We start from the raw sequence: 20051 nt of genomic DNA, 5'->3' as shown, positions 1-20051 counted from the left end.
ATTATTTCGATCAAACGTGAATCCACGTTGAACTGTCCTGCTTGGATTAGGTGCTGATCATCGAAGAGGTACCCAATCTACTGAAATGCACAAAGAATCTAAGCGCTCATTTGCTACCAAGGTGGGTAATAAACACTGCTGATCTACCTGTTATTCGCAGGAGCGTTCGGGCCCAACACTCAGCACCCAGCAGCACACTTGCCAAACTGGCATTCTGGCTGCTGGCTGTCACCCAGGAGCTCCAAAGTGCTTTCTTCACCTGCCCCGGCTTCCCTCAGGTGCTCTCGAGGCACGGGGTGGTCTCCAGGCTGAGCTGCAGCTGCCAGCCTGGCACGTGCTTGCCCACCGCCCAGGCCTGCAGGAAAACTGCCTCCCTCGACCAAAGTCGCAGCATCAATTCTTCGAGATTTCTCCTAACAAGCAGATTCCTGGTGTTTCTCCCAAATCATACTTTAAACGGCTACCTGCACTCTGAGTCTAGGGTCTGTCTCGGTACAGAAAATCTGTGTCATCTGTGGACGGGGTACGGGCATTAGCAGGCTCTGGTTCCCAGCTCGCGATCTTTCTCCAAAAGGGGAAGAGCGCGGACGTGTGGGGACCAATCAGCAGCTCTCCCCCGAATGCAAGCAGACGACCTCAGAGCACACTGGACAGCAGGGAGCTTACTGGGAAATAAAAAGGCAGTAATTTGAAGCACTTGGTTCTCCTTCAGAAACAGAGTAATTTGTTAATTTTCTCACAGGAGCCACTAGAATTGCCACCACTCCCCACCTTCAAGAATGTGAAAAAATTCTGCCATTCCTCTTGGCCAGTTTATCCAGCCATCCATACACAGGTCAGGAAAGAACAGTTCATTTTTATTTCCAAAGCTTTACAGTCTTGAGGGGGGCAGTGGGGAGGATTCGGAAGATGCTCCCTGTCATACCGTTAAATCAGTGAAGAGCACAGGGAGGACCGTGGAGAAGCCACAGGTGCTCGCTCAGCTCCTACCCCCAGAACATCCTAGAAAGCACAAAGGAAGGGTCGGTACCAGGGCCAAGAAGTGTGGAGATCTAGGAGGAGAGGAGCTCCACTTAAGTAACTCAAACACTTTTAAAACCAACTGTGAAAACAGCTTATTTTGGAAGTTAAGACACTAAGATGACAGAAAGCCCCCCAAATGCAAAATGTTAGATTTACTTCTCTTATCCACAGGCCTTAAATGATGATGAGGGCGTTAACCTCCCAGGTGTATTCGTATTTAAGCCATAACAATGAAGGTAACAATGACCCTTATCTCAAGTACTCACAGAGTAATTCGCCACAGGCTGCCTGACTTCAAAGTTAAGATACAGACAGCCATGGACACTAGCCTACCTTCTTCAAGGCATTTAGTAAAAACCCAAGCCTAGACAATGGAAGTACACTCTGACCATGATACACAGACAGGAGTTAGCAGCAGAGTGCCAAAAACAGATTTTAAAAACCACCGATCTATAAATTAGAAGTCTCTTCCAAATAACTCTGTAGTTAAAGAAATTAAAAAAAAAATTACAATCTATGGGATGTGGCCAGAATGAAACTCAAAGAAAATTTAATTGTTTTTAATAGAAGACAAGAAATAAAGGAATTAAAAATTTAAACTGGAAAGGTTAAAATGAGCAAGCGAACCAAATAAAGTTGAACAAAGGAATAAAATTAAAAGCACAAAGAAATTAGGAAGCAAAAAGGAAAAAGCAGAACCGGTTAAGGAGGAGTGGTTCTGAATGCACGAATGAATGACAACCCCCCGAAACTGTGACCAAGAGGTGGGGAGTTCTGCAGATAGGGAATGTTACACACGTCATGTTCACGGAGATGGAAAGGATTCGTCCCAGAAATCTTCACGCCAATCAATTAAGAATCCATCATTAAAGCTGACTTAAGAAAAGGTTACTAGTGTCAATAACCGTGGAAGTAATACAACCTTGTGAAAGATTTATACCCTCGACTCCATTCCTGGTGAAGGCTGCTGAGCCTACAGGTTCCATGGGTGTGTTCCAGCAAAACCTCAAAACATCCAGCTTCACTTAGATTATTTGAGGGCACTGGACACCATGGAGAGCATGTGACTGGTTTAAAAGTCTAATATAATGCTGGTGACAAAACCTAACAAAAATAGCACAGAAACTAACCAAATATATGCATAATCTTACTTCTATCCATAGAAGTTCTACATATAAAGTGAATTGCATAGCATATTCAAACTGTCACAACACACATTACCCGGGTAGACTTTATTCTATGATAATAGATATTTCTAATATTGAACAACCTTGTTAATTCAATTCCTTACGTGTATGGATTAAAGGCTCATGCGCCGGCTTGGTTGTGGAAGAGGAAGGAGGGACCTGGGCAATCAAGGGCTTGGTAGATTTTTGGTTTGAGCAGCTGAGAAGAAGGTAATGAAGGACACTCAAGCGGGGAAGGCTTGGAAAGAGACAGATTTGGAAGGATAGAAATTGTTGTAGATGATTTTCATTTCAGATACCAATAGCTATCCAAAGGGAGCTGTGTCCAGGCAGCTGCCTAAGAGGGAGATAAAGTTGGTCATCCCTGGCATATTGACGGGGTTTTAAACCGTAATGATGGATACATGGAAGAATGTAGAAAAAAGAAGAGACTCAAGGACCAAAACTTCGGTAACCTCATGATGGAAAGATACTACCTAGATTTGTGAATACCGTATTTTCATTGTAGCACATATTGCCATACTTAATCATCTCTGTAAACATGCTAAGTTAGGACTTCAGTATAAAATCTAATAAAACCTCATGAGATCACGAGGTAGTTCTCCTGCTAACTTCTGAAAATGTCAGTTTAGTGGCACTGTCAGCTTGGGGGATTTAGAAATTACTTGAATCTTTCCGGAGGGGAAGAAGTTTTCAAGTAGTGTTCTAAAAGAGGCCTCAGAGGCTCAATAACAAGGACGCTGGGACCCTGATCCTGAGACTTCATTTGAATAAAAGGTTCTATTCCAGGGGCAAAACTGTTTCATTTACTCAAATATGATTTCATTTCATTCAAATATGATACAACAATGGACAATAGTGAAAACAAGAGTAGGTCTTGAAGGGTGTATCAATGAGACACGGATCGAATCATTAAGTACGTTGAAAGCAGTGATATTTCAAACTTATTGAAATTGAAGATATATTTAAATTGATTGATTGCATGTTCCATAAAAAAAGAGAATACGAATTAAACACTGAAAATATATTTTTGAAGATGTGCCTAGTAGATACTTAAGGATTTAGTAACTTAAGGGAATCCTCCCATAACATATAAATCTATTTTCAAGTTTCTCACATTTGACTTTTATGGTTATTTGCAGGAATATGTGTATATATTCCTACCTATCTATGAAAGCAACAGCCACTGACATTTAGTAAGTGAAATACCAGAGAAGACGTCACATTAAAATCAGAAATAAGCCCAAGTCATCAACAAATACCTACTATTCATCAACACTGTTATCTAAATTCAACCAACACAATATAAGAAGAAAACGTAGAATTGAAGGATTGAAAAAAAATTGTTATTATTGTTATCACCATTACCTATTCTGAAAAATCAAGAGACTCAGACTGAAAAGGTGTTGGAACTAAGTCCTACAATTTAAGAGTACACATAAAAGAGTTCAGTAAGGTAGCTAGATGGTTATTTAAAAATGAGTAACTTTTCCTTTATACCAGCTACGACTAGGTATAAAATATAGGCATACCAAATTATAAAATATAATGATGGGAAATCTCATTTATAATAAATAATGACAGCTAAAATCTCTCAAGGACATACGCTTCAATACACATCATCTGTTAATCTCCACAACCACACTATTATAGGACAGTACCGTGAGTGTAGGTACTACTATCACAAATTTACAGAGGGAAAAAAACCCCAAAAACTGAGGCTTTGGGAAATAAAAAAATTGTTCAAGATCACATAGCCAGTGAGTGTCAGAAAAGGAATTCAAACTCAGTCCCTCTGCCTCCAAAGAATGAGCTGCTTAACACCATCATGCCCATTCTTCTCTCTCAAATGAGCAAAGCTAGCCTATGTGGGGAAATAGTAACAGGTACAAAGAATGGACAGACACACGGCCAGTAAGAATATAAAATGGTGCAATTTTCACGACACATCTAGGAATTTGTAAGGAACAGAATCAGGGGCGTCTGGGTGGCTCAGTTGGTTCAGCACCTGACTTTGGCTCAGGTCTTGATCTCTTAGTTCACAAGCTCAAGCCCCACGTCGGGCTCTGTGCTGACAGCTTAGAGCCTGGAGCCTGCTTCGGATTCTGCGTCTCCCTCGCTCTCCGCCCCTACCCCGCTAGCTCTCTCTCTCTCTCTCTCTCTGTCTCTCTCAACACAAGCAATGTGTTTATATGGGCTAAAAGTTTAAAAATGGCAACACTGATACCAAAATGATCTCTGGGTGAGAATCACAGATGATTTTCAGCATCATTTTAGATCTTTTTTCTGTATTCTAAAAATGTGATAAAGTGAAGGTGTTAAGGAAACTCAAAATTTAATTTTAAAAGATAAAGTGAGGTATCAAAATAATAGAAATGCAGTTTAGAAAATATTTCCGCTACCGCAGAGTGTTTCTTCCTATGCACTATATTGCCAATTTTAACATACTTTTATGCCCATGACTTTTATGCTACTTAAGGTACTTTTCTCTCTTAGCAAAAACAGGAATACTTGCTTTATCAACATAGATCATTTACTGCACGTTTTAAGCCTTTTAAGTCTGTACTAATCATTTAAAATCATAGCAAAATTCCAGAAGTTATCTAATATAGAAGATCGCCACATCAGTGAGGCAATTAACAAAAATGACAATTCAAAGGTAGAACAAAAATGTCTAAGTCAACAACAAGCAGAAAGCCTCAATTACATGGGGAACTTGTTCCCCGGAAGCACACGATAAAAATGAGCTAGAAAGTAAAAGCCAAGATGTGAAACAGACTAAGTCACAGAATAAGGATAAAATAAACCCACATAATTTTGAATAGTAAATGAGGACAGATGACGAAGAACAAAGAACAAAAACTAATTTTAGCTTCACCCTAAAAAACATGAAGTAATAGATTTGAAAGCCCTTCGGAAAATCTATAATACAAACTGACATATTAAAAGCAGTAACGGCAAACTCAATTTTATAGGCTTTTCCTACCTGGGAATCCCAACCACTCAGGACATGATTAAGAGCCTGTGAATAAGGAGACAGAAAAACAAAACAAACCAAATCTCTGTCCAATCAAATCAACGGATACAGCTAAAGCATTTTCTAATAATCCCGAGTGCCTGGCACACTTCTGTGCTCATGATCTTGATTCAGTAAAAACAACTCTGCGAAGTACACAGTGTCTGATAGCTGAGAAAAGTCAAAGGGAAACTGAGGCTTGCCTAAGGTCATGGTCTGGGAAGGGCAGAGCTGAGATGCAATTCTGAGGTCCCACCTGCTTTCTCTGTGCAGCATAAGCTTTCAGTTGTCCAACCCGGCTTAGTGGGAGGGAGGGAGGGACAATGTCAGCAAGGAACAGGTAACATCAAGAAGACCAAAGAATTCGCTGATATAAACCAGTATACATCATGAGGTCCTGCTGCCCCTGCCATTTAAAAAACAAACAAACAAACAAAAAAGGCATGAATAAGTATTCCCATTTACTTTAGGATAAACCAGAAATCTCGATAACCTTGGCCAAGTTATAAGCATCTCTGGACATCAGTTCCATTACCTAGCAGATAGGCAAAACAACCACAGTATAAACCTAACAGAACTGTGTGAAACGAACTCAGATAATGTAAGTAAAGTGCTTAATACCGGTGCCTGGCACAGAGTTAGTGCCCAATCAATGTTAGCTATTATTAGATTTCACAGTAAGTGAAATTATAAGCTGCATATTATTTGAAGGTAGAAAACTATCATGTCTGCATACAAAATCTCCCACTTAAAACAGTTTAAACATCTCACTCTTCGAAGACTTTAAGAATAAACGTTTTACACAAGTCAGTTTTATAATATCCTTCCCCTGCTAAGTGGGGTAGATAAGGTTAAGTATATTCTTAGAAGGCAAACCTGTATGGCCCCTCAAGAAATCTCATCATTCATTCTAAGTTAATTTTTACAGTTTGGGCACCAATTCTCTTATTTGCTCTGAATCAATTATTGTGACCATCTCTTCACCATCCACAGGCTTTTGTTCATCCCACCCACATTAGCAGGTTCATTTTAAGTGCTATGTGGCCCTTCAATAACAACACATTCATGAAATATCTACTAGGTGCCAAGCGTTGTATCAGAGTTGGGTTAGAACAATGTAGACCACAGAGTCCTAGCCCTCAGGGAACCTAAAACAAGATAAAAAAATCATATGCACATATAAGGTACTGTTATCAACATTTTGTATTATCAGTATATCGTTATGACAAATCTATGCTCTAGGTAGTATTTTCTGTTTGCAGATGAAGAGTAGAGGTGCAAAAAGCAGAAAAGAAAGAAGTAAACAGTTAAACATAGACAAATATTCAAAGATTAGGGAGGAATATGTAATATTTTGAAAACACAGGGGAGCAAATAATTTTGCCCAAAACTGGGAGATTATGGAATGCTTGTGTTTCTATTTAAAAACCCAAGTAAAAACTCTGTAAAGTATACCTATGGGAATAAAAAATAGAGGATTCATCCAAATATTTACATTAGTTATTTCTGGGTAAGGAGATTCCAGGTGGCTTTCATTCTCTCTTTGCTTTTTCTTAACCAACTTGTAGTACTTAAACAATTTAAAATATAAGGCGAAAAAAAAAGCCAGCATTAAAATTAGGTATCAATGCTCATCTAGCAAACTCAAAAATTTTATTAAAAAAATTTTTTTTAATGTTTATTTATTTTTGAGAGACAAGGGCGTGTACACCCACACCCACACCCACACACAGAGTGTGAGCGGGGGAGGGGTAGAGAGAGAGGGAGACAGAATCCGAAGCAGGCTCCAAGCTCTGAGCTGTCAGCACAGAGTCTGATGCAGGGCTCAAACTCACCAACAGTGAGATCATGACCTGAGCCGAAGATGGACGCTGGAACCACCCAGGCGCCCCAAAAAGTCCATAGTGCATTCAAACATGATGAAATCCAATCTCTCTCTCTCTCCTCTCTCTCTGCTACCAGGTATACGTATCCATTCAACTTTTCTGGAAAGCTTTCTGGCCATCAAAAACCTTAAAGCTTGTTGTGTTTGAGCATTACTTCTATGACTCCTAAGGACCCAGGTGCAGAAAACATTTCATTGGGATGTTCAGCTAAAGCATAATGATATTAAAATATTGGGGGAAAACATGTGTAACTCACACAGAATAAGGATTAAATGACATGTTCTTAGCAAGAAAATGTTTGAAATACTTTGAATATCCTGAGAAAATCCTTAGTGTATGCTACCTGGGGATGGGAAGGTGGGGGGCAAAGCTCTATCATTCTACCTGCACAAGAAAAAGACCTCTAGAACCAAACTTTTTAGAAACCAAGCTTTTTAGAACCAAACTTCCAAGAAAGAGGATTCCATCACATTGTTTAAATCTCACACCACCAAATTTATTAACACACATTAGGTTACAGAGCCCTAAATATGTGTTTAAAGCAGGGGGTTGTAAACCTGACCAACCTGGAACCCTGGCTCTGCCATTATTAGCTGTGAGACCTCCGTAAGTTATTTTACCACATTGTGGTTTGTTTTCTTCATCAGGGGAGGAAAGAAAAAGAGGCCATAAATACTTTTTCAAGGGCAGTGCAGTATAACATACACGGACAGCACCTGGAACGATGATTGGCACCATTAAGTGTTACCTACTGTCATCAGCCTTAAAAATACAACAAAGCAAACCAAATGAGATCTAAGCAGAGGCCTCGACAGCGAGCCAGGAGCCGAAGAAAAGGTAATGTTCCAGGCAAACAGGACAATGTTCCAGGCAAACAGGACAACCTTGGGATGTTCTGCTTATTCCCTATCCACCCTTAAGGAGTGGGTAATTACCTTGAAGGAAGAACACTTTGACTTTTCAGACATCTGCTTGTGGGCTCGTTCACTGAGCCTAAGAATCACTGTCAGTGTTGTGATGTAAAACCACATACACTAGGCTTTGGGGCGGGGGGGGGGGGGAATTATTTTTCCATTTTCATTTTAACGAAGTAAAACAATCCTTTGCTGGTACACAGCAAAGTTAAAGAGAGAAATGCGTCGTAGTGTTTTTAGCAAGCTCTGGGTCATAGAGGTTTAAAAAACTGTTTACGTTTGTCTACATTTTCTGAGTCTTTTACCAAGAAGCATGTGACGTTACTCTAGCCAGAAAAAAGTGTTGTAAACGTCAGTAAAAATCACTACTCATAAAAACCTTTGCGGTTTCTGCCAAAAGATGCTCCTTCTGGTGGGGCTACATTTCTGTTGAAATGTTCCCCATGTCAGACTAAAACTGTCTTCAGGTTTGTCTTCTTAGGGACCCTAAGCAATCTGCTGAAAAGACACGGTCCTTGCCTCCAAACTATTTCGGCCAGACGGGATTTCATATTGTCCAGACCCGGGAGTACTTGGCAGAGAGTAAGTTAGTGTATGTCTTCTCATCTTCCAGACCCATCAGTGCTAATGATCATGCATCTCTTAATTTTCGAACGATGTGTGTCTACATATGTACACACGATGACACGTCTTACGGAACAAAGTAAAAACAGAATCACAGGGAGACAGAACTGCCCAAGGGGTAAGGGGATGGGTTTCAGAGTCGGGCAGCAAAGGTTCCGGCTCCCTTCTGCAACTTTCTATCCGTGTGACTCGAAGCTATTTGAACACTGTGTCTGTCTGGGTTTCCTCATCTATAGAATGAGGACCAGAAGAGCAGTGTGTAAGCATGGGGTCGGGCACATCGGCACACAATACATAACAGCTGTTATATCAGCTACAAAAACCACAGCAAGGATGGAGAACTGGTGTCTCCAGATCACAGATCTGAAAGCTACCTTTATGCCATAAAGCACCAGATGTGACAGACAGGGCCCACATTTCCCAGGCCACCTCATTTAAATAGCTCAATTGCCCTATAAAGTCTCTTCCACAAGACACTGGAGATATATTCTGGGATGAAATACATAAAAAAAAAATTCAATTGTTCATCATTTCTCCAAACTACGAACAGCAGCAAATATTATAACAGGTCTTCTGGTGGACCTTAAAATTCAAGTTTTGTAAAGATCAGGGTATTTCAGACGTTGTAAGTCCACGAGGCATGTGGGCACCTCCGAGACACAAGATTTCTTATGACGTTTGGTAGACTGGAGATCAAACCCCAGCATCTCAAGATTCTAAATTTGGTTTCACTTGGGTTTGCATTTGGAAACCTGACTTAATACATTTTTTTGTTATTCACTGACCTTATTTACTATTTCTCTGTCCAGTAAAAGCTATACCCGGAAACCGTGTTTGCCACTCAGTGCTCCTATTGGCCCATCCACGCCCCGCCTTCCTTGCCTCACAGTGTTCGCTTGGAAGGGACTCTTATCCCGCTCTACCAGCTTGAATCTTACTTTGGAGACCTGGCCAACAGCCTTTCCCACTACAATACCTGCATTTCCTATTCTTCGTTTGCCCCCTTAGTCCATTTCATCCAGCACCGTGTTCTAGCTGTTCCTAATCTGTCTTCTTCTAGAGGTCAGGGGCCTTATACAGCACCTAGATCAACACTAAATTAATTATCTGCTGAGGGAATAAAAGTTTACTGGTGCCCAGGGAGCAGTAACTGGAGACTGGTTTACAATCCTACATTCTAACACTAACAGGATTAAAAAAAAAAAATCTACTTAATATCTTATGTTTGTTTCTTTAAAATCGCTATCCCATCAGAATGAGAGAATTCTTCTAAATTTACGCACAAAAACAGTGAAAAGCCCAGAAAGAGTATAAAAACTTACAAGAGGGTACAGAAAAGGAATTGAAAGCTATAAAATGATAGCAACACTTTTACGTCTGTTAATTAAAATTAATTAAATTTAATTAATTAAAATTAATGTAAAAGCCATTGTGGTCTGCTAGAATGAAGACAAGGTAACTCAGGTGCAGAATGAGGAAAATACTTCAAAAATAGAATTTCCATGAAGCACCTGGGGTCCAATTTGGCAGATATAACCCGTGAAACCTAGCTCCCGGAGAAGCCAGTAATATAAAATAGGTTATTTTTATTAGTCTGATAATTACAACAAATACTTAATAAAAGGAAGTGACTAATAAAAACTCCCATCAACAATACAAACATTCCACGCTTCTGTTTCCTATTCTTTAATATTTTCCACTGTTAATCAACTAGTTTCATTAGATGTTCATTATCAAAGGGAGATTTAAATTCAACGGCCTTTTTGTTGTCGTTTGGTTAAAAAGTTTATTTTACTTTGTTTGTAATGTTCCAGTACTTTAGTGATGGCCAGAGGCCCGAGGTTGAATTTTACAGTACTTGGAAAGTAAAACCCACTCTTTAAGTAAAAATGCTCAAACTCAAAACGTTTTGGATTCTAGATTTCAAAACGTTTCAAATTCTAGATTTCAGTTACTAGATCATTCCGATATTTAAGAGTATCTTCAAAGAGACAGGTATAGATAACGTAAAATAAGAACGCCAAATTGGAAGCAAACAGGTGAACAGAGAGGTAAGATAGTAAGATAATTTTACAAATATTTGGCGAAGCTATGTTTATAGTCCGGTAACACCAAGATGAAGAAACTGCCATTAAAATTAACTTAAATGTGAGTGTTTAAATACATGTAAGTCATACCTTCTACAACCTAAACAAACTTCTACAACCTAAACATATGTAGACTTAAATACATATCTATCTCTATAGATACCTCCTATCTATCTCTATAGATACCTCTATCTATCTATAGAGATAGATACGGATAGAACGCTGTATTGCTGACTTCTTGTGGTTCTTGGTAAGCCCAAAAAGTGTTTGAGGCATACCCACTGTTTCCCGTTTAGAAGATGCACTGGAAAAACTCAACGAGGAAATGAGTCAAGAATTGATGAATTTTACCAAATTTCTAAATATACTAGCCCAAGTGTCTCTGTAACTATTCCAAGATGGTTAAAAAACGGAAAGAAAAGAAAAGAACGAAAAGAAAAAAGAAATCTGAATCAATAAGCGTCTCACCGGCCTGGGGGATACTCCAACCCAGCCTTGCAACCAATAGGAAAACTTTGACTAAATCTGGATTCAGATTTCATCTCTTTATCACAAAGCACGGAGCACAAACCAGTATTGTTAACGGTTACCCAAATGGCAAGACTCCCAGTTAGAGTAATCGGTACTTGGAAGCTCAGGCTGCTTCTGAACGGGTTGAAGGGGTGAAAGGGGAGGCAGTTTAGGGAAGGAAAGCGGGGATCCTTTCTCCGAGTTCGGCGTGGAACAGGGCTGTGTCGGGGGTTGAAGGTGGGAAGCAGCGGCCCGTCTAAAATGAACGCGAGGTGAAAACCGGGGTGCGCCCCGGGGCCGAGGGGTGAGGGGCGCGGGGCGCAGGAGGGACGGGGACGCCGGAGGGGTTTCCGCCGGGGCCGCGTCACGCAAGCTAAGGGCTGGGGCTGGATCCCAGGTGCCGGGGGACGCCTCACCCCGCGAGCGCGCGGCGCCCAGAGCCGCAGGGGCAGCGCCGTGGGTCCGTTTCCGTCCGGAGCGCCCGGGCTCGCCTCCATCTTCGGCGGCCGAGCCCCGCGGCGGGCGGGCGGGAGTGGACCGCTGCCCTAGGCCGCGGGGCCCGGGTCTCCGGCCTCACCCGGCCCGAGGTGCCGGCGAGGACGGCTCCGGCCGCGGGGACGGCGGGCCGGGCTCTCCGCTCGGCCCCACCCGAGCTTGCGGGAGCCGCGGGCGCTCAGTCCGGTCCCCCCCCCACCCCCTCCCCGCCTCACTCCCCGTCCTCCGGGGGGGTGGGGGGGGACAGACCCGCCCGGGCCTGGAGCTCGCCCGGCGCCGCCGCTCCGGCCTCTCCGCCCGGCGCCCGGGCGCGGCCTCCCGGCGCGCCGCCCTCCCCTCGCGCGGCTCCCGCAGGGCCCCTCCGGCCGCTGTCCGCCCCCTCCCCCGCCGCCGGGGGGACAAACCTGGCGGCCGCAGCCCGGCATGGCCGACGCCGCGAGGAAGCGGCGCGCCGGCGGCGGGGCCCGCAAGCGACGGCGGCCGGCCCCGGCCCTCCCCGCGCCGAGCCGCGCCCGCCCGCGCGCCCTCGCTCTCTCCCTCCCCGCGGACCGCGGCCCCGGCGCCCCCTCCCCCGGGCTTGCACAACTCGCGCCCCGGCCGCGCGCGCACGCGGAATTGTTGCTCAACCTACTTGCGGTCTCTTCTCCGCGGCCATCACGACATGCCCTGGAAGCCGGGGCGGCCCCGGGGCCCTCCGGCGGCCGGCCGCCTCTCGCCTCCGCCCTGGGCCGCCGCGGCCGCCGCTAGGGCGCGGGGCGAGCGGGAGGCTCCCCCATGCCGCCCGCCCGGCCGGCCGGCCGCGCGCCGGGGCCTCGGCTCGCCCGCCGCCCGCGCCGCTGCTCCGCGGGCGAGAGCGAAGCCGGCTCTCCCGCCTGCCGCCTCGCTCCTCGGCCGCCCGCCCGCCCGCCCGCAGCCGCAGCCGCAGCCGCCGCCGCCGCGCCGCTTCCTCCTCCCCTTCCCTCTTTTCCTTCTCCTTCGCCTCCTCTGGAGCCGAGGTTGGCAAACCAGCACCTGCTGCTGGAGATCACCGAGAACTGAAACAGGAAACCCCGAGCCAAGGGGAAAACCCGGGAGGCGTGGAGAGGGGTGAGGGGAGCCACGGGAACCTGTCGGGCTCCACCGCGCCCGCCTGGCCTCCTCCCCTCGCACCCCTGCCCTCCCCCGGCCCGGCCCGGGGGTCCTGGCCTCCTGTCCCGGCCCGCCCCCCCAGCCCCGTCCCGGAGGGCGCCTCTCTGCTCGGCGACACCTCGTCCTCGCAGCAATAAGGCGGCCCATTCATTCCCTGGGCGGGCAGGGAAACCGACAGGCTGCCTACTTAGGGCGAGTTGCCCGTGCTCCTCTGCTTATTATCAATATTCTGTAACGAGGAAAAACCACACCCGCGTTAGCAAGACCAATAAGGGAACTTACACAAATGAAGCTGTTGGGATTTCACCCAGGGGAAGGACTTCTCTCGGCAAGGAAACTGGCCTTATTGGAAATGGCAGTGTGTCAAAATCGAGGTTAAACCCGGGATAAATCCAGATCTCCCGCTGGAGGTTGGGAGGAGACGGACAGCCCTGTGCGCTGAGTTGCGAGAGTGAAGAGCGCTGAGAGCAGAGAGCCTTTTTTCCTCTCCTGTCAGTAGTCCAACCGCCGGCACAATTTAGGTCAACATTTCAGTAATGTTCAAATAATCGTATTCGCCTGCCTGTGGAATTCTCAGCGGCTGCCCCACTCCTAGCCTTGGGCCGGATGAATCCGCCTTGGGAGTGAAAGGGAAGGGAATTTATGTGGCTTGTGTCCCTACCATGCGCCACAGACTGGGTAGCCCGCTTTAAGTGCATTGTCTCATGTGTGTGTCACCACAGCCACGTGAGCTAGGTGTTATTATCCCCTTTATCCCTCAGAAAATTGAGGTTAGAAAAATTTGCTGAAACGACACGGTTTGAACAGGAAGGATATACAGGCCTGTCTGCGGCCGAAGCACATCCTTGTTTCACTGGACCATCATGCCTTTGATGATGAGACTTTTCACCTTTAATGAAATTCTCTCTTGTCTCTCTGAATTGTTTTCAATAGAGCATATGTGATTTAAGCCGGGATCTGCTGACTTTGCTTGGGTTACTTAATGGTAGTGACATCCATACCGCTTACTGGGGCTACAACTTTATAGTTTCCAGTTCTTAAAAAAAAAATCTGCCTCTATGGCTCCGTCGAGCAGTACAGGTGTCCCCACTTATTTGGCCAACATTTGTAGCCCTTTAGCTATTGATGACGGGGTCCCAGCTGACAGCATCCTGCTGGCTGGTGCCCATGGACATCCTGGTAACTGTAAGACGGAAGGTACACCTTGCTGAGCCTGCTTTCCGCTCCAGCAGGCCGGGCTTGGGGCCTATTAAAGGAAATAGCAGACGGGTAGGCTTCTTCTGGGACACAAGAGCTCTCTGGTCCACGTTTCTAGTATCACCTTTAAGACCCTCAGCCTGTCTGGCGCCCTGATCTCTGCAGCCCGGTCCGTTTTGATTGGCAAGCAGGGAGGGATGCTCTGGGAAATCATCCCCTGTTCGCTGAGCCAAACCCTCAGAAGTCTCTTGTGCAGTATCGGGGAGCGGCGGGGACCTAAAAAGAGGCTGGCTGGCTGACAATAAGTGACAGCATCTGTGGCATGATTTTAGTGATGCCAGGAGTTCCCCTACTCCACAATATATCACCCACACAGTCTTAGTTCCCTCATTGACTCAACTGAATTCCATTCAGTATTGATTAAGCATAGTTACAGACCAGGGCACTATATTAGGTAGTCTGGAGCTAAGAGACATGAATAATTATTGCAACTGCCAACATTTGTGAATGCTTACCATTCTAGGGACTTGGCATGTGTTGTCTCCTACTAGGCACACAAAACCCCTGTGAGGAAGTAAGTATCATTATTTCCATTTCACAGATGAGAAAACTGAGACCAAGATCACAGTCAGTAACAGTGCACGGGTGGGAGCACAGTCTCCCTCTGGAATCAGGACCCACTGCGAGAACACGATATGGTAACTGCCCTTAGTTACCTCACGACGCAGCTGAGGAAATAAAAACACATGAAAGTTCAAAGAAGACAAGAGAATGTATAAGTGTTTAGTGTGTGTCATGGGTCATAAATCCAATGACATTTCAGACCAAAGAAGGGTTGCCTTCAGTTGGAGCAGCTGAGAAGACTGGCATAGAAGAAGAGCCTGGGCTTCAAAAAGACAAGACAACGAAGCTGGATAATGATGAGGAATAGTATTTTGATAAACAGAGCAGATGGGGAAAGGCGTATCAATGAATTGGAAGGGTTTTGTGGAATTGTGAAGAGTTTTGAAGGCAGGGTGACGTGGAGAACATCCTATTTTAGGAAAATAAATATTGTGATGGTTACTGGATGGTTTGGAAAGGGGAGGGACTGGGTATGAGCAGGGAGACACGTTTGACAGCCAATATGGCAGAACAGACATGAAATCCTGAAGTAAATAGTGAAGGAGAGGAAGGGACAGTTTAGTGACGCACTGGGACTTGAAAAGTACTGAGGCTTTGTGAATGATTGCATACACTTGACCAAGAAAGACGTGAGAAACGGGAGAAGTCCAAAGTAACTCTGTGAGTGTAAATGTAAAACCTTTAGTATTGCAGACTGGGCAAAAGAGGAAGCTTAGGGGTTGGGAAACTACTTTCTTGAACAAATGTTGAGAATACTTTGGTTTTAGGCATGTATTTGTGGTAATAGTGGAATATGTATGTGGCAATGTTTTATGGCCTTATCTAGAAGAGACAAATAGTTACATAAATGAGACTTTTATGTTACAGAGAGGGTATGAAAACTTTGAATGCTCACTATTATAAGAATAACCAGGCGTGGTTATTCGTCTTAAGTCAACAAGAGTTGAAAGAAAATCTCTAACAAAAATAAAATGCTTCTGTGCCCCTGAGACAAATAAGTATTAGGGAATGTCTCTCTTTCTGAGTCCAGATTATATTAACTTAGAAGCAAAAGAATATACAGGAAAGAAAATCCATGAGTTCAGAGAATATAAGACTGATGAGAGAAAATTAAGAGCTCATTTGGCCTGATCCGACTTTTCGTTTTGCAGACGGTGAAATTGAGGATCAAACTTTGAATGTCTTGACAATAAAATTTCAAAATAGGCATTTGGCAACTATGGCACATTTGCCATGACCAATTCTGGAGAGACAACCAATCTGTATTTTAGTTATAAAATCAAGCTTGGACCTCAAGCTGTGACTTTGAATTGCACATAATGAAAAGAATTTGAGTGGCCACAGCTCCACAGAAGTTAAAGCCTTGGGACAGCCTCACTAGTTAAAAGCAAATGCTTTGGAAAGAACAGATTAGGGACAGGGGGTTGGTCAGGGTGGAGAGAATGGGCACAAGAGCAGCAGTTCGTGGGGCACCTGGGTGGTTCAGTCGGTTAAGTGTCTGCTTTTGGCTCAGGTCATGATCTCGTGGCTCGTGAGTTCGAGCCCCGCATCGGGCTCTGTGCTGACAGCATGGAACCTGCTTGGGATTCTCCCTCTCCTCTTTCTCTCACTGCCCCTACTCTGTTTGTGCTCTCTCTCTCCTTCTCAAAATAAATAAGTAAACTTAAAAAAAAAAAGAGCAGCGCTTCTTTCTAAACTATAGCTCCCAGGTAGACTGCTGCGCACCTATATTCACATTTGAACTTCAAAAGACAGTTTGAGATGGCCATCACCTCCCACCTGACTACCCTCAGCCTGGAACTTCCAATTGCCAGCCGCCTTTTCTAAGACCTACAGGGACTTAAAAAGTGAGGGCCCATAAGCCACTCTCAGACTGAAAAGTGTCACACACCCTCAGCAACTGCTTCTACTCTATCCAGAACTTTCCTAGCGATGTCCTTCGAAGTTTCCTCTTTGAAAATGTGTGTATACAATGGATATGCTTGAGCATGCAAGAGAACTCTCTCTCCTGCCTCCACCTTTTCCACCAAAGCACTTACCTTACTCAGCTGAGACAATGTCAGTGGTCCCTTCCATGCGCTTCATTCAGCGCCAGCCCTTTGGCCAGCACTCGACTTCCTCTGGTTGAAGAGCTTTGCACCCATAGCCAGACGACTGCTGTGACTTTTCGTTCGGTTTGTGTCTTCCAGACAATTCTGGTTAATTCCAACCATCCACAAAATGTAAAGTTTTCTTAATAATATCATTCCCCTAAACATCATGATCTGTAGAAGACAGCCACAGAGGGAAAAAACACATCCTTGCCCAGGTCCTTCAGGGACTGCTTAGAGTTGCTTTTTAATGCTGAGTTCGTAGGGAAAGGAAACTAGAGGGCACGAGATACGTGCTGTTGACCAATCCCAGGACTTCTTTCTCTTGATGGAGTTACCACAAGATTCTATATCAGCAGCATGACTCCTGTTTTTTTTCTTTTTTTTCTCCAGCATTTGTGGGAGGCCCCCAGAGAGCAGAACACAAGGTTTTCAATATGCTGTGTCATACAGTCATGTGCTTGGTTTTCTACCTGAACCAGACAGCGTGGCTGCCCTAATTTACCACATTTGGTCAACATAGGAATTTTGAGAATCACGAACGTTTACTATTGAATTTAAAACTGCTCCTAAGGTGGCACATTGCCATTTTGACAAGGACCAACATGTGTCATGACAGTTCACCTTGCCCAGAAGTTCAAAGACTTTTTGTTGTAAAAATTGCACAAAATCTTTTTTGTGCAATTTTAAGTGTACCAGAAACATCCTCGTCACCTCTGCAAGCTACCCTTGTTTTAAAAGGAAACTCGTATACAGAATTACAAACGCACATAACTGAGCCAGTTGGAAAGAGAATGATGGAATTTTCGGGTTAAAGTATACCCTGTGTTAAAAGGCTGTATCACGAGAATATTAATTGTAGCATTATTGGCAGAGGGAAAAAAAAACTGGAATAAACCTAAATATCTATTCATAGGAGACTATTTATATGAATTGTGGTATCTGCATACATTAGACAGTCATTCACCTATTAAAGAGAATGAAGTGGATTAATGCATTTGGAATTGTTTTTGAAAAAGTGATGTCAATACCAGTGTATACAATATGCTACCATTTGTGTGAAAAACAGAATATTTCTACCTGTGCTTACACGTGCCTGCATTATCTCTGGAAGGACACACAAGAAGCTGGTCATGGTGGTTGTCCTGGGCAGGGGGACTGGATGATTATTCAAAGGACGCGTGGAAAAGAGATTCCCTTTTTATTCTATAACCATTTATAGCTTTTGAATTTTAAATGGGGTGCTTGATTTAGCTCTCCCCCCAAAATTTTTAAGTCTACCTTTATTGGTGATATGTGCTACTGTCTGCCCTTTTCTATTGGATTTTATAGATAGGCAGATATTATTTTTGCAAAGAGTACCCCAGCCACAAGGAAGAGGAAGTTGAGAGTCCTGTGAGTTGCATGTGTGGGTTCTGGGGCTTCCCAGTGAAGGGAAAGATTCCTATGGTCATGTGGAAGGGGAGGTCCCATAATTGCTAAAGGATTCCCAGCCAGCATTAGTGGGATTAGTCGCTGTTTTCACAACTTAATTGTCAAAAGCGTCAAACTCAGATTCTATGAAGATTTTTGATGGGAACTGCTTTACCTTAAAGGAGCCTTCAGGGAAGTTCTCACGAGCAGATACAGGACCAGTTCACGTAAGCGGCTGGCATCACAGAAAATCAGCGGGAGGCCTGGCGCCCACGAGCATGTTTCTTTTCTCTCCACAGTATTCACTCCTAGAATTATATTTGCTTATCTGTTTTATTGTGTCTCCTCACATCAGCAGGTAAGCTCCTGGAAGGTGGGAGCTCTGTCTGTCCTGCTCTCTGCAGTGTCCTCAGTTCTTCTGTGCCCAACGTGTAGAAAGCACTCAAGCTGGCTCCGTTCTGGGGACCACAGCACCCCGTGACTCTCTAGCCCGTGGCTGCCTCTTTAGGCATTAATCTGCCAGAAGGCAGTACAGACATGGCCAGGGGAGCCAGGCCTCAGGCCTCCAGCATCTGGGAGCATGGGCAAAGCAGAATTCAAATCTCAGAAGAACTGGGGAGGTAGAAAACTATTTATGCATAGAGGAATAGGGCAAGGAGCCAACTACTGAATAGCAAACCAGGTAGGGGCTTGGTAAAGATAGAAGGAAAGAAAAAGGAAGGAAGGAAGGAAAAAAGAAAGATAACCAATCACAAACGAATTAGAACAAGACAGCTTCCCCAAACACATACGAGTAGCACAACAATAAAATGGAAGCGAGAGCCCTATAATTAGGGCTGCAGTTCACAGGAAGCAGAGCGGGTTTGCTGCTGAGTCACTGTGCCGCTGGAGAGTTGGGTGGTTAGGTTGGGAAAGTCACCTTGATGTAGGGTCTAGGCTGGCTTCAGAGTCTAGGATGGGGGACAGGTAAGTGAGCCTAGTGGCTGAGGTCAGAGGGAGACAGGGAAAACAGCCAACCTACAGGCTTCTGGGTATTTACTTGTAACCTTAAGAGTGGAAGTCACAGGGAAATTTCCACTCTCGGCTCTTTGGGTCTGAATGTAGACATTCCAGGGGATATTCGGTCAAAGAACATCCAGGAGTCCGAAACGAGGATTCGAGGAGTCCCGCCAGGCAGGAAGCATTAAGCACACCTCTACGGGTCCCCTAAGTGAGTGCCACAAGCCTAGGTAGGTGACCAAGGCTCAAGAGAGAAATATGATACAAATATCTGATGGCTTTTCGTGGTTTTGGGAAGTCACTGATCACAGTCAGGAGTTTGGTGGAGGTGAGCTCTGATCATAGAGGAGCGATTTGTGTTCTGTCTTGCTGATCCTGTGGTCAGTCCAGAGCATACAGGTTTACACTTGACAAGCAGAGGCAGAGTCAGGCAGTACCTTAGCCTAGGGTTCAGCCGTGTATCGATTCCTATCCCTCATGGTCCTTCATTTTGGTCACAACAGTTACCTTATTTGAAACAACATCAGTATTCCCCTGAAATGTTTCTCTGGCTCTTTAGTTATCATGTGACCTCCTCCAGTTTTTTATTTTTTTGAAGTTTATTTACTTATTTTGAGAGAGACAGGGACAGCATGAATGGCGGAAGGGCAGAGAGAGGGGGGGAGGGAGAGAGAATCCCCAGCAGGCTCCATGCTGTCAGTGCAGAGCCCGATGTGGGGCCTGAACTCATGAGCTGTGAGATCATGACCTGAGTGGAAACCAAGAGTCAGACTCTAAACCGACTGAGCCACACAGGTGCCCCCACATTTTTTTAAATTGTAAGGGTGGCTGTTTATCTCTGGGTGATGGGATGAGGGA

General features: G+C 44.7%; 1 protein-coding gene across 6 annotated transcripts in view; it reads right to left on the bottom strand.

Annotated features, from left to right (window-relative positions):
- The window catches only part of ZC3H12C (zinc finger CCCH-type containing 12C), an 87580-nt gene extending 70719 nt beyond the window's left edge, over positions 1 to 16861 (bottom strand). Inside the window, exons 1-2 of one of the 6 annotated variants that reach the window (XM_047878730.1) lie at positions 12147 to 12202; positions 5483 to 5632 (exon numbers count right to left, since the gene is read on the bottom strand). Coding sequence is in view for 3 of the 6 variants with exons in the window: in XM_047878724.1 (XP_047734680.1) it covers positions 11664 to 11744 (81 nt within the window). In the remaining 3 variants the exon portion in view is untranslated. Of the gene's footprint in view, positions 1 to 5482; positions 5633 to 11663; positions 11815 to 12146; positions 12242 to 12373; positions 12494 to 16730 lie in introns of those variants that run through there. The other 5 variants (XM_047878729.1, XM_047878733.1, XM_047878725.1 and 2 more) reach the window with 5 other exon arrangements.
- Positions 16862 to 20051: the final 3190 nt, after the last annotated feature.

The sequence above is a fragment of the Prionailurus viverrinus genome, chromosome D1, assembly GCF_022837055.1.
Source record: "Prionailurus viverrinus isolate Anna chromosome D1, UM_Priviv_1.0, whole genome shotgun sequence".
NCBI lineage: Eukaryota > Metazoa > Chordata > Mammalia > Carnivora > Felidae > Prionailurus > Prionailurus viverrinus.
Note: the sequence above shows the minus strand (reverse complement) of the source record. Positions and strands in the feature narration are given on the sequence as shown.